We start from the raw sequence: 15,425 nt of genomic DNA on the forward strand, positions 1-15,425 counted from the left end.
CCTATACCTTGTCCTGCCCCTAGGCTGGATGACCGCATTCCTGCCTCCCCCGGTCTCCTTCCCCCTTCTTCTCCACCCCCCCACCCCCCACTGAATCCGCACAGGGACCAAACAGCAACAGTCCTCTGTGGTGACAAGGTTGGGAGCACTGAGCCCCAGGGATCTGCTTTCTGGCTGTAAGTCCTCCCCTTTGCTTCATGCACACAGCCCCATCCTGTCTTCTGGTTCCAGAGCAAAATGCAGGAGGCTTGGAGATGGCTTAGGTCCTCCTGCCCTGCCAGTAGCCCCAGGAGGGTGAGCCATTCCTAAGAACACCCAGGCTTCCAGCTTGGGCTGGAGACCAGACTGGGGCTGGGCAGGGGCTCCATCCCCTCTCTTGGTCTCCTTTGTTCTCCAACTGTCATCCTGGTTTGCAGATGGAAGGCCAGTCTCAGACCCCCTACACTGACTGCTTTCTCCAGTTTTCTCACACATGGGCCAGAAGGCTTTTTTGTATACATTGCTTGCCATTTTTCTGATAAAATCCACAGGCCTCTGCTACCTCCAGTCTGGTACCTCTTCTCCCTGCCTCACCCCTTGTCCTCTAGCCATCCTGGCTTTCTGCAGTTTCCTCCAGGGAGCCAAGTCTTCTCCTGGCTTAGGATCCTCACCTGAGCTGTTCCCTTGAACGGCGAGCTCTTCTCTTGTGTAGGTGTCCCCTGAAAACGTCACTTTGCCAGAGACCTCTCTTGACCTCAAAACCTAAATGAGACCTCTCTCATACTTTTGTATTTGTTCTCAGCGGCTATCACCATTTGTAGGTACCGCTGATCTGTGATGATTTTTTTGTGCATCTCTCTGAGTGAGCTCCACAAGGGAGCCTCCTTCACCACTGGACACAGCACAACTAAGACGTCATAGAGGTTCAGCACATACTCGTTGACTATCTGGCCCACTGGCTAAATTTTATGAACCGATGAGTTCCACAGGGCACTCATTCTGCATATTTTTCAGGGGGCAAATAGGTCCCATGGTCAGATGCAATCGGGACGTGCCCTAGTCTGTCTCCCTGTAGAGGGTCATAATATATGTCCGTGTAGGAAACTGAGATGCACTCCAAATTAGAGCACAAAAAGCAAAAAATAAAACCAAAGCTGTAGAAAGCGAGTTTACTTTTCTTTAGCTTCACATTTCCCAAACGTATTTGAATGTGACATTTTTTTCACTTAATATCTACTAACATCCTGCAAATGTACTTTAAGACCTGCTTCACTGGTGGCTTTGGACTTGGGAAGTCCGAAACTCCAGATTGTCAGGCTTGGTGTGGGGGCTGCTCATCCTGCGTTGAAGACCCTCATGGATGCCCAGGCATGTATTCGCGTCTGCACTCACCACCCTAGTAAAGCAGGGGGCGCGAGCAAATTTTGGAGCTAGCCTGGGCTTAGATTTTTCAGGGAAAAGAGAGGAAAAGACAGTCTAAATTTGGTATTTGCAGATATAACTTGGTGTTTGCAGATATGATCTTTGGAGTTATAACAGTGAGAAACCTGCACATACGAACTTGTCTTTTGTTGAGACTTGAATCTGCAGGTGTTGGGAAGCTGGTGGGTGGACACGGATCCCTTAGTGGCTGAGAGAGTCTTCCTCCTACATGGCATTTCATTTCAATTCAGTTCTCCTGTTCTTAGTATTCTCTTGAATTTTCCAATAGACGTAAATGAATTTTACGGGGAGGGGGGTGATTGCATGCCATATCAGCATGAGTGGAGGCTTCAGGACCTATCCCTCTTGAATAGCTAGGATGTTTTATGTAGGTAGGGTTCCTGAGGTGGAGCTGTAGTAGATGCAGTGGGTCTCAAATTATTTTTGATCAGCCCCTACTTAGGGCAAAACTGCTTGACCTGCAGACTCCATCTAGTCTCATTTTCCAGTGGAAAAATAAATTAGTGATAATTTGGGGGAAGTGGATTATGTATACATTTGCTTTAGCACTGGAGTATGGACAATTCATATTTGGACCACAATGTATACATGTCTTAGAGTCTGGTTATTGGAAAATTATAGTTCCAGAAGACTTTTGATGCAAATAAGCTTCAGTATGCTATGTAGGGTTAACCAAGCAACCCACAACAAAATAAACTGATAATGATAAAGCTAAGCTGACAGTAATTCATAATTAGAAAGGACTGACTGTAGCCATTGCAAATTGGAACCAACTCAGGGCCACACTGATGAAGTGCTGATAAAGAGTCTTCTCCCAGATTCTGGGCACATCAACTCTGGGTCTGCACACAGGAAATGGGAGTTTTCTGATAGAACAGAGGAGCATTGCTAGGTTTATAGCAGAATACACACAGTATTTAGTAACCATTAGTACTTTCTTAGTCAACTACAAATTAGTAGCTGTAGTTATATGTACAAATGAAAACTTAATTAAACTGTACACATTCAGCATAATAAGCTAAAGGAGGCCTTTCAAAAAAAAAAAAAAAATTCCGAGGCCACCTGAGAATGTCTCTGGTAACATACCCCTGACCCCCAACTACTAACCCACTAGAACACAGTTTCAACTTTTGAGATCACTGTCTAGGCAGCATTCCCTCCTTCCGGGGAGGGCTTTCATTTCCTAGCTCAAGCAGACCAGAGGTGTGCACTTGGATTTATAAAGTATTCATAGTCTCACTTGAAAAAGTTTTAATATCCAGTGTAAATCTCCAAGATATAACGTTAAGTGAAAAAAGCAATGTGCATGGCAGTATGTATAATATACTATTTATGTAAAAAAAAAAAGATTTTATATGTGTGTTAATGCTTTATATGGCCTGAGAATCTCTGGAAATGAATATGCAAAACGGATTCAAATAGTTGCCTCTGGGGAGGGTTATTGGCCGCTGGGGGAGGGGAGGGAGGCAGACCGGTTTTTTACTAGATACCCATTCATGCTTTTTGAATTTTGTACCACTTATATGTGAACTATTAAAAATATCAATGAATGTAGGAGAGAAAAGGCACAATAACAACAACAACAACAACAAAAAATCCAGTAAGCCCACAGAGACTTGATTCTTGGTTTCTTTTTCTTTCTTTCTTTTTTTTTTTTTAAGAGGTGAGGGTGAGTTTGGTTTATTTATTGTTCTGATGCCTTTCTCCACCTCCAAAAACACCATTGTGTGTTAAGCAGGAGATTCTAGAATCTAAAGGAAAATCTCCAGGTGAGGGGAGATGACAGACCCAGGCCCTAGGCCTCTGGACTGAGGCAGAGACCTCCGTCTGGTTGTTTAAAACCTTCCCAGTGTTCTGATGTGTTTCCATTACCATATAAACACAAAATACAAAAGGGGTGCTCTTAATGAGGCCCCTTGTACTTTGTACATTTGCAGCTTGAATGTAAAGAGAAAAGGACAACAAAGGAGACAAAATTCGCACAGCAAAGCATGTTTAAATGAATGCATTCCTCTTATTTCATCCCGCTTTCGGACTGCTCAAAGAGACAAAGCAATGGTTTATCTTGATTTGCTATCAGGAATTTAAATGAGCGCAAACAGAAATATTACACTATTTAGTGTTTCCTAATGAGAAAAATGTAATATTGCGTTAATCCTGTAAAAAGAATTGTGTTCTTTTACATAAATTGGCACAAGAGAGTGCATTGTCCTTCTATCTTAAAAGCTCATTATGCTGAGTAACAATTATTTCTTAGAGCAAAATATCCACAGAAATATGCGGTCTATCTAAACTTTATGGGTTCGGAGTTACAGCAGGTAGACAGAGAGCAGGAAATGTTTCGAAGCTGGAAGGAAATGTTTTGGACAATATGGGAGGCCTAACTTGGCGGATGGGCGGTGATGGTGATAGAGATCAAAATTAATTCCTCTAACTGGAGGTGGGCTTTGGGCAATGATCTGAAAGCAGTGACAAAGCAGGGACAGACTTCGGGTGGGTATCTAGGCTGGTGTCCATCTGGCAAATTTAGGAAAATTCTATAATGAAGTTGTAATAACAGAACGAGTTATTATTTACCCCAAGGCCTTAGGCAATTAAGGGCAACTGTTAAGTACCATAAGCCCCATCTCTCTGTCTGGGGGTACTCCCCCTGCAAGTCAAGTGTGCAAATGCTTCCCCTCGCTTCCTGTCCTTCTGGTCCCTCCCACTTCAGCCCCTTTCCTATTCCCAAGGAACGCAGCAGCCTGGGACAAGCACAGCCCTGTATTTCAAAGCTGGGTTCACGGAGAGGGGATACAAGTAACCACAAACCCGCGAGTAAACCCACGGAAGGAGACTGCTCGACTTGGGTCTAAGTGACTTACATTTTTCCTCGCCTGAATTAGCCGGTAATTGCACGTGGGCAGACTTAGCCGGAAATGGTCTAAATGATCAATTAGAAGGCAAAAAGGAGTTCCTTTCTTTAAAGTTCAAGGGTCCCTGTTGAAGAGCCCTACTTCCTAAGCCCTGCTCACATGGGCCTGCGCCCAGCTCTCCGTGGTGTCCGAGTATATTGTACATTTGCTTAACGATAATGAATTGAGTACCTATTTTGCAGGAAAATATAGGGCACTCCCATTACATGCAATCAAGCAAAAAGGCTGCAGAATGTGCCACTCCATTAATTTTAAACAGAATTCTTCCCAAATGTCACCCTGAAACCAGAGTATGGGGTGATTACAAATCTGAAGGAATTGAAAGTAATTTTCATTTGTACAAAGTAGTTGAGGGACAGGGCTCCTGCCACACACACACACACACACACAATTAATTGAGTTAAATCAGATTAGCCGATGTCAGTGTGAATCACTAAGCCCTGACCCAGCCCACCTAGTGGTGAGATGGGGCGGGGGGGGCAGGGGCTCTGCCATCTTTGAGAGTGCAGGTGCACGCCCCACCCCCCACAACTACAGAGCGTGCAGAGTGTCATGTGATGGGCTAGTTATTAACAAACATGTTCAAAGAAGAAAAATGCCAGCCTCTGGCAACTCACTGAGCCTCAGTTTCGTTGTCTATAAAAGGGGATTATATTACCTGCTTCAGTGGGAGTCATAAATATGTCGGAGTGCTTAGCGTGGTGCCCGGCACGTAGTTTGCGACCATTAAATGGTACCTATTACCTTTATTTTAATCTTCTGAGGGGGAGTCTCTTGTGCCTAAACTGGTTCCCAAATCACACTGAGGAAATCTGGACCTGGCCCCAGGGTGGGAGCGATGGCCCGTCAGTCCCCAGGGCCTGCGAGGTGCGAGTCAGCCCACTGAGTTACTGATCCTTTCCTTCCTGACTCCAGCCCTGCTGTCCCTGGGTGGGAGCTGGGTCGGCGGGAGAGCAAAGAGCTGGACACGGGAACAAGCAGGCGAGGGCGGTGGGGGAGCGGGCTGGTGTGCCCCTCACTCCATGTTCCGGTACTTGGTGAAGAGGTTGTACAACACTCGGAGTGTGGATTTCAGGTCACAGTTGACAATGTCTGCACAGAAAACAAAAACGCACGTGGCTTCAGTGGGGCCACACAGCCCCCTTCCTTCTACCACCCACCTCGTGTCTCCAGCATGGCCCGGGGGTGGGTGTCCCGCCCTCTCACCCCCAGGACATCATCTGGTGCTCCTGAAGAGCTCCCGGTGCTGCTGGGAGAGAAAAGCCTCCCCCACCAGACAACCAGAGGCAGGGGGGTGGTGAAGCCTGGGCAGTGTGTACAGTAAGAATTCGGAGCAGGGGGCGGCAAGGCGCCGAGGTGCTGGGCGCGGGGGTCTCGCCTCTCACTGAAATAAAGCAGACCCCGGAGCCTCCAGGCTTTGCTCTAGAGACATCTCCAGGTGGGGGGCCCCTGCCCCGTCTCCCGAGTCTCACTTGTGCCCGGGGCTCCTCTGCCTTCAGCCTCCGCCACCAGAGCCAGCTAGGAGTGGTGGGGAGGAGCCGGGGGGGGGGGGGGCGGGGGCTATGGGGGGGGGGCACCAGGTGGGGAGTTAGGACGGAGCTGCCTCTCCCTGAGGAAGGGAGGGCCCCAGGGGCACAGAAGCCCACCTGGCAGACAGTACTCAGTAAACAGGTGGCATCAGGGGACAGACTGCTTCCGGTGGAGGACGGAGCAAGGCAGCTGGGTTTGAGGCTGGGAGTTTGTGTTTTCAGGAGAGTTCTGCCATGGGTTCCCCAGCTTTTATACAACCGTTTCCTCCCTCCCTCCCTTCTATTTACTGGTCACCTTCTCTGGTTGCCCCTTGAGCCCTCTGCCAGCTCCTCTGCCCTACAAGGCCCCCCTCCCTAGTCTTGTCCCCCCACACTCACTCCCTTGGAGAGCTGTCCGTGGAGAGGACATAAGAAAAGAATCCTGTCTACTACTTAGGAGTGCGTATTTAGGTAAAAAATAAGGAAAAGTGAAAGAAAAAGAAAAGCAAAAGGCAAAAGCCCAATGACTATAAAAGTCAGGACAGTGGTTACATCTAGGGAGAAGGCTGAGGATTCTGTAGCTGGAAGGAGCACCTGGGAGCTGCGTGGTGCTTACACCGTGGCTTGGCGGGACGGTACTTCACGGACCTGTAAGTTATGTCTTCTGTACCTTTCTGTATATGTGATGTTTTGCACAGTAAGAATTTTTAAAAATCTGTGTAGAAGGTCAGATGAAGTAAGTGTTGTAAGAGAAAATAATAAATGCTCTGGGATTCAGAGGTGGGAAGTTCCTGCAGAGCCACTGGGAAGGAAGGGATTGGGGAAGATGTTGGAACTCTAGCCACGCCCTGGTCAACAGGAACAGGGGCTCTTGGAGATCAGGCAGAGCAGGAGGCCGGTGGCTCTGATGGGCTGGGTTGTGACCCCCAGGTTGGCTGCCACACCAGGCACGCTCAGGCCCCGGGGCCCAGGCTCTGCAAAGATCGACACTGACTGGGCCACAAGCTGAGGGTCCAGGGCCTCGGGCTCCTCTGACCACTGCCCCCCACCCCCTTGCCCGTCCAGCCTCATCCCAGCTGGAACCAACCCTGTTCCGCCCCAGCTGGGCTCGGACCCTGCTCCAAGCTCTCCTGCTGATGGATGTGCTCATGACCTTCCTAGGACTACTTGGGAAGCCTGGAGCTCAGCTTCCCTTTCTGCTCCCATGTCAGTTCAGGCACATATATGTATTTTTTCAGGCACATATTGAGCCTCTGTCGAGACCCTATCCAGTGGCTCCACCCTGCTACCTTGCCCTGCCCATCCAAGGCATTCTCCCTAGGTGGAGTCCTTTGCCCTGTAGGCTGGTTCTTGCTTTTCCCTGACTGCTTGCTATTGAGTAGTTCTTAAATTCCACTCAAGTCAAACGTTAAGAAGTTAGAGGAGGAATTGTTGGAAAGCAGAGAGGGACAGAGGTGAGCTCAGCAAGGGAGTGAGCATGAAGGGGAAGGTAGGGACCACGGCAACAGGCTCCTAACTGGGCTCCTCAGAGCCTCTTGCCCTCTCCAATCCATGCAACCCACTGTAGTTAGACTATTTAGTCTCTGGGTATGGTTGTGCAGGATGTACACTGCACAACCTTAGGGCGCGTCATTCACATTTCCAGGGCATCATTACCATAGACCACAACATAAATGGTGCCCCTTGAAGTTGTACAGCTCACGACTTGTATGGCCATACACCCATTTCACTTAAGCTAAGGTTCAAAATCCTAAATCATGAATTTGCAAGGCATGATATGAACCCGGCCTACCTTTCCCAGTCTCCCTTCATGCCACACTCCCCCTCATTCACTCTGCACAGATCACACGGACCTCCTTTCCTTCCTTCCCAATGGCTGCGCTTCTCCATCATCTTGGCCTCTGCACACGCTGTGTGCCTGGATTACCCTTCCCAGATCGTTAACTCCTCATCTTTCTGCAGACCTCAGCTCAAAGCCCCACCTCCTTAGGGAAGCCTTCCGGACCCCTGGCCTGGGTGATGGTACCCTGCTTTATGATCTCAAAGCCCCCCTGCTCTTCCTTCATGGCAATCACTCCAGTTCTAAATTGGTGATTTGTGTGTTCATTGGATCCAGTCTGCCTCTTCCCTGGACGGCGTGTGACTTGATCACTGACAGCCAGTCTTGCTTGCTCCAGCACCTAACCTAGTACCTGGCATGCACAGACCTCAAGAGGTATGAATAGATAGCTGGATGAATGAATGATTGCCCAGTGTCGTGCGAGCCAAGGAAGAAAATTCCAGGAAGAGGAGATAGCCAAAAGGGCTACATGCTCCTAAGAGGGGAAGACTGGAAAGAGTTCCCAGGGGACACGGCTCCAACTGGTGGTGTGGGAGAGAGCAAAGCCATGTGCAGGGAGAGGCAAAGTATTACCCACAGAATGGGCAGATGCGGAATGGAGGCAGTGGGCCTGGGCACAAAGGAGGAATTTGGGGGCCTGATGGAGGACAGATAGTGATGGAGGCAGGAGGACTTGTTTTCCCCTTGTAAGGACAGGTGAGTTGTGAGGTTTCTGGAGAAGGAAAATGTCCAATATGATGGGAGAATGTCTCAAACTGACCATTTAATTTTAAGGCCCACTAAGATTTGAAGCCCATCTTCGTGATAGCTGCGTAACCCAGTTATGTCATTTAACTTCTCTGAATCAGTTTTCTCACTGGTAAAATTGGGTTTTATGAAAAACATCTAGAACACATTAAGGGCTCCCTAAATGGTCGTTCCCTTCCCCTTTCCCATCTTTGCCTGTTAACAGAGCTGCTGTGTACAGCTGTGCAGTGTGTATACTGCACAACTCCTGGGGGTGCCATTCACCTAGACTAGGCCCTGGGAAACCTGACTTCCTTCTTCCTACAGGCCATCACCTTATCAAGAAAGCCAACGGTCACACAGTTCCAAGCAGGTCAGTAGATGGGCTTTCTCAGCCAGAAGAGGGTCTCTGGATTCCTGGGAATGAACTGTGACTCCATGCTATATAAACAGAGCCTCTCGAAAGCCCTGGCCTACTAAACTATGTGATTAGTAACTCAGTCCTGCTCTGATGGCCTCTGCGTGCTGGCCCAGGGCCCCTCTCTGGCAGCAGTCTGGATGCTGGGGCTCCTATTTAGAAACCAGCAGAGCAGAGTCTGGCTAGCTCGCTGTGAGCAGAGGAGAGACCAATCGGACCCCAGGCTACTCCAGGGAGAAAAGAGCCTCCGGCCAAGGGGAAAAGGTTCCATGTTTGCTCCTCTTGCCTGGTGGTATGAGTGCCTCTTCCTGTTCATTAGATGACCATCCCAAATGAGTTCATGGCTCTCGAACTGATGCAGAAGTCAAAGGAAGGGGACGGGAACTCTGCACAGTGGAAACTCAGTCTTTACCCAGAGGGACAGGGCCCTGGATGGCCATGCCCTCAATGGACCTCCTCCCAGTCTGGGGCAGTCGCTGAGCCCTTCTCTGACGCTTCCCTGCTGGGTCCCCAGATCCCTTGAGCAAGGTGGGAAGACAGCGGGCAGCTCAGTGCCACCAGGTGGTGGGGGCTGGAATAAGTTGGGCAGTCGCAGGCTAGCTCCTCTGGGTGGGTCTGGCCCCCTCCCGATGGAGCTAGCTGATCCTGGGTCTCTGTCTGGCTTACCTTGCTTCTCCCTATTCCCCACTGGGCTAGGACCCATCCTCTGGAGATGGGTCATATTGGTGTTGGCCTGCTACCCTATCTGGGGAATCTTGCTATTTTCTGTACGTGTTAAAAAAAAAAAACAAAAAACAACTGAAAGGTGATAAACATCCAGAAAAGTTCATGGAACATATATTGGCAGTTTTCAATGCTTGAAAGAGAACCCCGAGGTAACATGGAACATATATTGGCAGTTTTCAATGCTTGAAAGAGAACCCCGAGGTAACCAGCACCCAAGAGAGAAGCAGAACATTTTGAGTACCCTTGAAATGCCCCCTCCCTCTCTGCATTCCGTTCACAAACCTCTCGCACCCAGCAAAGATAACCACTATCTGGACTTTCTATCTTATTATATTTTGAAAAGATTTTATTTATTTGACAGAGAAGGGGGAGAGAGAGAGCACAAGCAGCGGGAGCAGTAGGCAGAGGGAGAAGCAGGCTCCCCACTGAGCAAGGAGCCCGATGTGGGACTCCATCCCAGGACCCCGGGATCATGGCCTGAGCCAAAGGCAGACACTTAACCGACTGAGCCACCCAGGCGCCCCAACATATGTACCTTTAAAGAGCAGATTTTAGTTTTGCCTGTTTTCATGCTTTATATCAGTGTGATCGTGCTACATGTATTCTTTTGTGATTTTCTTACTCCAAATTATGTTTATAGGATTCATCTATGTTGTGTGAGCTCTTCACTTTTGTAAACAACTTTGAGGTGTCATTTGTCTTATTGAGAGAGAACTATAATTATCCAGCTCTAATTTTCTAGTTCTTCAGGAATAAGTGCTTCTCCATTTGTCGTCAATTTATGGTCCATCTTCAGTGCCTTGAAGTGGTCGTGTTGGATCCTCGTGTCCAGTTTTATACTTGCTTCATTTGCGGAAAAGAATCACTGACTTCTTCATGCTGCAGTACCTAGAAGTCCTTTCCCTGACTTCTCAGTTCATTTTTTGTCATTGTTGGGTATTAACCCATGGTCTGATGATACTCCAACACATCTAGTCTGATAGGATGTGCAGTCCAGGCTCGGCTGCCATGGCTAGTATTGGGCTAGTTTCCTGGTGTATGGACACATAACCTATAAGCGAGGTTACTGCATCAGATGGTGTATTAGTTTCCTGCTGCTGTTAAATTATCATGGGTTTGGTGGCTTAACACAACCCAAATCTGTTATCTTAGAGTTCTAAAGGTCACAGTCCAAAGTGGGCTGCACTGGGATAAAATCAAGGCATCCGCAGGGCTGCAATCTCTTCTGGAGAATCCAGGGAGCATCGGTTTTCTTGCCTTTTCTAGCTGCTAAGGGCTAGCTTCTAGAAGCCTGCATTCTTTGGCTTGTAATCCCTTCTACCCGCAAAGCCAGTGATGGCTGTTTGAGTCTTTCTCATGCTACATCACGCCGACACTGGGTCTCGTGCTTCCCTTGTGGTTATGCCGGAACCCTCCAGATGCTCTAAGATCCTCAACTTAATCACATTGGCAAAGTCCCTTTTGCCATGTAAGGTCACATATTATCAGGTTCTGGGGATGAGGATGGGAGCATTTTGGGGGCCATCCTTCTGCCTACCATAGAAGGTAGTGCAAATCCTCGACTGTATTACGTAAAGACAAACTACTCTTCAAAAATGGTTATGTTTATATTAACACCAGCAGTTTCTGTTGCTCCATATCATTGCTAACACTTGATATCATCAGTTTTGCCACTGTCTGGTCTGCACACTATTCTCCTCAGTGAATGGGGGCAAGAAATGGAACTATTCTCGCTATTTCCAGCCGCTAGCCAAGGCCTCCCCCAAATGAACTGATCACTTGGACCTCAGCTCCTATTACCTGCCTGGAATTTTTAGCATTGCTTAAAATCTGGCCCCAACTTTTCAACTTTTTAAATTGTAGATATTCCATCAGCCTACTGGCTGATAGGCAGGCTCCATTCCTGGCGAGTACTAGAATTCTCCTGAGTCTGCACTTGGCTATAATGCCGGACTCTTAACCATATTCAGCGAGGAGTCTACTTGAATAATAATGGGGTAGGCGTGTGCACTGGAAGACAGGTGGGGTGATGTCCTAAATAAAAAGCCACCAGCTTTATGCCAGGATTTCAACTGCTTCATTGGCCGTGAACGTGGTGCTAACACTTGGGCTACTAAAAGTTGATGAAGCCCGGGCAGCCAAGTCATCTGGGATGCACACCCAGCTCCCAGGAGATTTCAAGGTACGACGGAACTTTGAATGTCAAACAGCATGGCAGAGAGTGCACTTTCCTGAGCTTGAAATCCTTTGCCATGAAAAATGCCTCCACCACAGCCAATCTGATTTTGAGACACCCTCAAAGAATTACCCACATTGGCATCTTTTGTAAAGTCTGCAGCATTTACTATTGAATCTCACTTTCCAGGTAGAGGTGCAGAAACCAGAGGGGATGCTGGGGTATATACCTCTTACCAGGTACAATTTCACAACAGGCCGGTTCAGTTCTCCTTTACGCACTGGAAATTTTCAGCATGGGGTGATGCCCAGTGTAACCACAAATAAAACAGATGCGTTTTTCCATTGCCATGGGTCAGGAAGTTTCATGTTAAGCAGTTCAGTCAGTAATTGTACCAGAAATGTCCTCTGAATCCTGAAATATCCCTATAGGCTAACTGATCCTGGGAGAACGGTCTGTTCTGAGGGAAATAAACGTCTGAAGTGGATGTGTAGGGGGAGTAATACTGGTCCGTGACCAGGAAGTTTCATATTCAACGGCTCAAGGACGTGGAAACAGAAACGCTGGCCAGAACTCTCCCGCTGTCTCTCTTACTCTGAAGCGGGGTGTTCGTCATCTGGCCACGGGGCTCCAAGTCCATTCCTGATGGCATCAGGATGGCCAGAGTGACCTTGGCCCCAGAGGGCCCCTAGAAGGACACCAACCTTGCTAGAGGCCCTCGGTAGTGACCAGATGCTTAGAACAGGTGACAGCAAGTGAGAATAAGGGATTGGCTTTTGTTGGCTAGAGCCAAGTTAGCGAGGTCTGTGACGAGGCATGACATGCGGACCCAGCCCGTCTCTTCACGATCCACCTCTCCCCTCTGGTTTTCCTGCTTTCCCCTCCAGCTTCAAGTAAAAGCATTCCCACAAGATACTGTCCTTAACCTTTTTCTTCTCTCTGCATGCTTTCCTATTGTTGGTCTCCCACTAAGTGGAAGATTTCCAATTACGTAACCGCAGCCCTGATCTTTTCCCCAAGCTCCAGTTCTGCTTGGTCAAGACCTCGGCTTCCTAAGGCTGACATCCTTATGTCCCCTACCAAGCTTGCTTTTCTTCCCGGGTTCCCCAATGTTGCTGACAGTGCCCCACAGCTAAATATCTGTTCTTCACACTGCCTTCCAAAGGCTCTCTCTGGAACAGAGCTCTGATCACGTCACCTGCCTGCTTAAGAACCTTCCATGTCGGGTGCCTGGGTGGCTCAGTTGGTTAAGCGTCTGCCTTCGGCTCAGGTCATGATCTCAGGGCCCTGGGATCGAGCCCCGAGTCAGGCTCCCTGCTCAGTGGGGAACCTTCTTCTCCCTCTCCTTCTGCCACTCCCCACCCCGCTCGTGCTCACTCTCTCTCTCCCTTTCTCTCTCTATCTCTCTCTCTCGATCTCTCAAATAAACAAAATCTTAAAAAAAAAAAAAAAAAAAGAAGCTTCCATGTCTCCTACTGCCTAGAGAATAAAGTCCAAACTTTCTGCCTTGGTATCAAGTCCGTCTAGGACCTAAACCAGCTCGCTTCATCCTCACCAAGCACTATTCAATTCGTACTCTTAATATTCCAGCCAAATAGGTAACTGCTTACATTCCTTATCAGGTGCCAGGCGCTGTGCACCAAACACCATCACACTGAATCCTGTCCTGTGCATGTCTCTCGGAGTTCCATTCTTATAGACATGAAAAGTAGGCTCAGAGATGGTGGGTAAGTTGCTGGAGGCCACACAGCTGGTAGGGTGGGGACTGGATCCAGGGCCGTCAGCAGCTTAGCCACACCCTCTGCCGTCTCACAAGCAGAGCCCCTCCCCCTTTCCCAGGCGGGACGTGTGCTCACACTGTCCTCCTGTCTGGGGTGCTGGCTCCTCCCTCCCGATGGCCAAATACAAAAGCCCTGTCTGACCTTCCCAGTTTAGCCCCAGGGCCGCCATCTCCATCAAACCGTCCTCTGCCCAGACCCAAGTGATGGCCCCTCCATTCTCTCGCTCTCTTAGCGCTACCTCTTTCAATGGCAGTTGTCACCACTGTCATTCTGTTGTTACTGGGGGCATCTTTTCTCTCCCCTGAGGGTGGCAAGTGCCTTGAGGTCAGGAACAGCCCACCCCTCTTGGCATATCACCATTGATGGGGCCTTGCGCCCCTAGACAGCGCATACCCCCTCGATGTGGAGGTGTGGGAGGCTCAGCAATGGGGAGGGAACACACCCCATCCCTACTTGTCCACTTCCTTTAAACAACTAGGAAAGTGCAAGCAAAAGGGCCCACGGCTGGAAAACAGAATATTATCTGTGACACAGTGTTGACTCACCAGTGCTGATAAAATGGAATATTTCAGTCAGTAAGTCAATAATCGTCCGCACCAAGAAGACTCCCAGGAGAGACAAGGCTCACAAATGCACACAGCTCCAAGTGTGAGCATGGGAGCGCTGCTTGAGCAGTCTGCTCCTTGTGCATTTTTATTCAGTCTTATATTTGCAATCCGAACCCAGCAAATCAGGCCTCCTCTTTGGGCGGAGTTGGAGTGAGCAAAGAACAGGAGAGGCAATTATGCTCCGAGCAGAGCTGCCGGTGAGGACTCCTGCATCTCCCCCTGCCTGGCCGGGATACAGCTATGTGACAGGTCAGCACCCTGTCCAGTGACAGAAAGATCTGGAAACTGGGCACAGGGCAGTTCCTGTGGCCCCTCTGCTCAGGCCTTCCTCTGCGATCCCATGAGTGGGATCTTTACTTGCAGTTCACAAAGGATCTCTAGGACTGAGCAGCTTCGCCCTGTCCTACCTTCCCTGACGCAAGGAAGCTTTCAGAGAAGAAACCCTTGCCCTGATGTCAAACATGGGGCTTGCCCTGTGCCCTGAACACCCATGTGCAGGGACAGGGTCTCTCAGTCCTGTCACAAACCCAGGAAAGAGCAAAGTACCTTCTGGCCGTGGCTTTGGCTTTTCCAGTCCCCCGTCTTGCATGAGCTCAAAGGCAAAGGAGACATTCAAGACCTGGAAAGAGAAATGTGCCGGTGTCATTGTGCCCAGATTCCTGGACGCTTGGGGCTCCCGGCCCCTGACCCTGGGAAGCGAAGGAGCCAGCACTACAGCCAGAGGGGCAGAGGCTGAGTAAAAACGGGGCCCTAATGTGAAGGAGAAACAAAGCTACCAGGATGGGCAGGCTGTGCGGAGTGCAGCCTGGCCGGACCCAGCTGGCTGTTGGTGAAACGTTCCCGGAGAAGTTCAAGATCTTCTTCCTGGCCTACTGTGTTCCCGTGTCAACTGCCAGGACTTTAAACTTAGGGATATGAGTGTGCACAGTTGAAAGGATCAGATGGCAAGACATGGTCAAGAGGCAGAGAGCGGTTTCTGCTTTGGACCAGATGTCCTTTGTCTAGCAGGCAGGCTGGGGCAGCCCGTGAGAGGCATCAGAAGTAGGCTGGGGGTGAGCCTCAGGTCTGGCCAGCCTTGCGGCCACCTTCCTTGTCCTGTCTGGGGAGAGATGAGGCTGGCCTGTGTACCTGGCCGGAAGCGTATGGCTAGGGGGCCAGGGCCAGACGGCAAAGGGAAGGGAGAGCTGTTCACGATGCTCAGGGGTCGGTCTGCAGGTGGCTCCTTCCCAGCTCAACTGTTCATCAGAACAGGCCCCACATCCCACTGCCGAAGACTCGGGGCAGCTGGGGAGCCCTTACCTTTTC

The 15,425-nt window shown here is 49.4% G+C and overlaps 1 protein-coding gene across 1 annotated transcript in view; it reads right to left on the minus strand.

Annotated features, from left to right (window-relative positions):
• Positions 1–3,398: 3,398 nt before the first annotated feature.
• Positions 3,399–15,425, minus strand: part of PARVA (parvin alpha) — a 173,935-nt gene continuing 161,908 nt past the window's right edge. The window contains exons 12-13 of the mRNA XM_044919800.1: positions 14,667–14,739; positions 3,399–5,429 (exon numbers count right to left, since the gene is read on the minus strand). Of these exons, the coding sequence (XP_044775735.1) occupies positions 5,353–5,429; positions 14,667–14,739 (150 nt within the window). The 3' untranslated portion in view covers positions 3,399–5,352. The remainder of the gene's footprint in view (positions 5,430–14,666; positions 14,740–15,425) is intronic.

The sequence above is a fragment of the Neomonachus schauinslandi genome, chromosome 11 (genome assembly GCF_002201575.2).
Source record: "Neomonachus schauinslandi chromosome 11, ASM220157v2, whole genome shotgun sequence".
NCBI classification, from domain to species: Eukaryota; Metazoa; Chordata; class Mammalia; order Carnivora; family Phocidae; genus Neomonachus; species Neomonachus schauinslandi.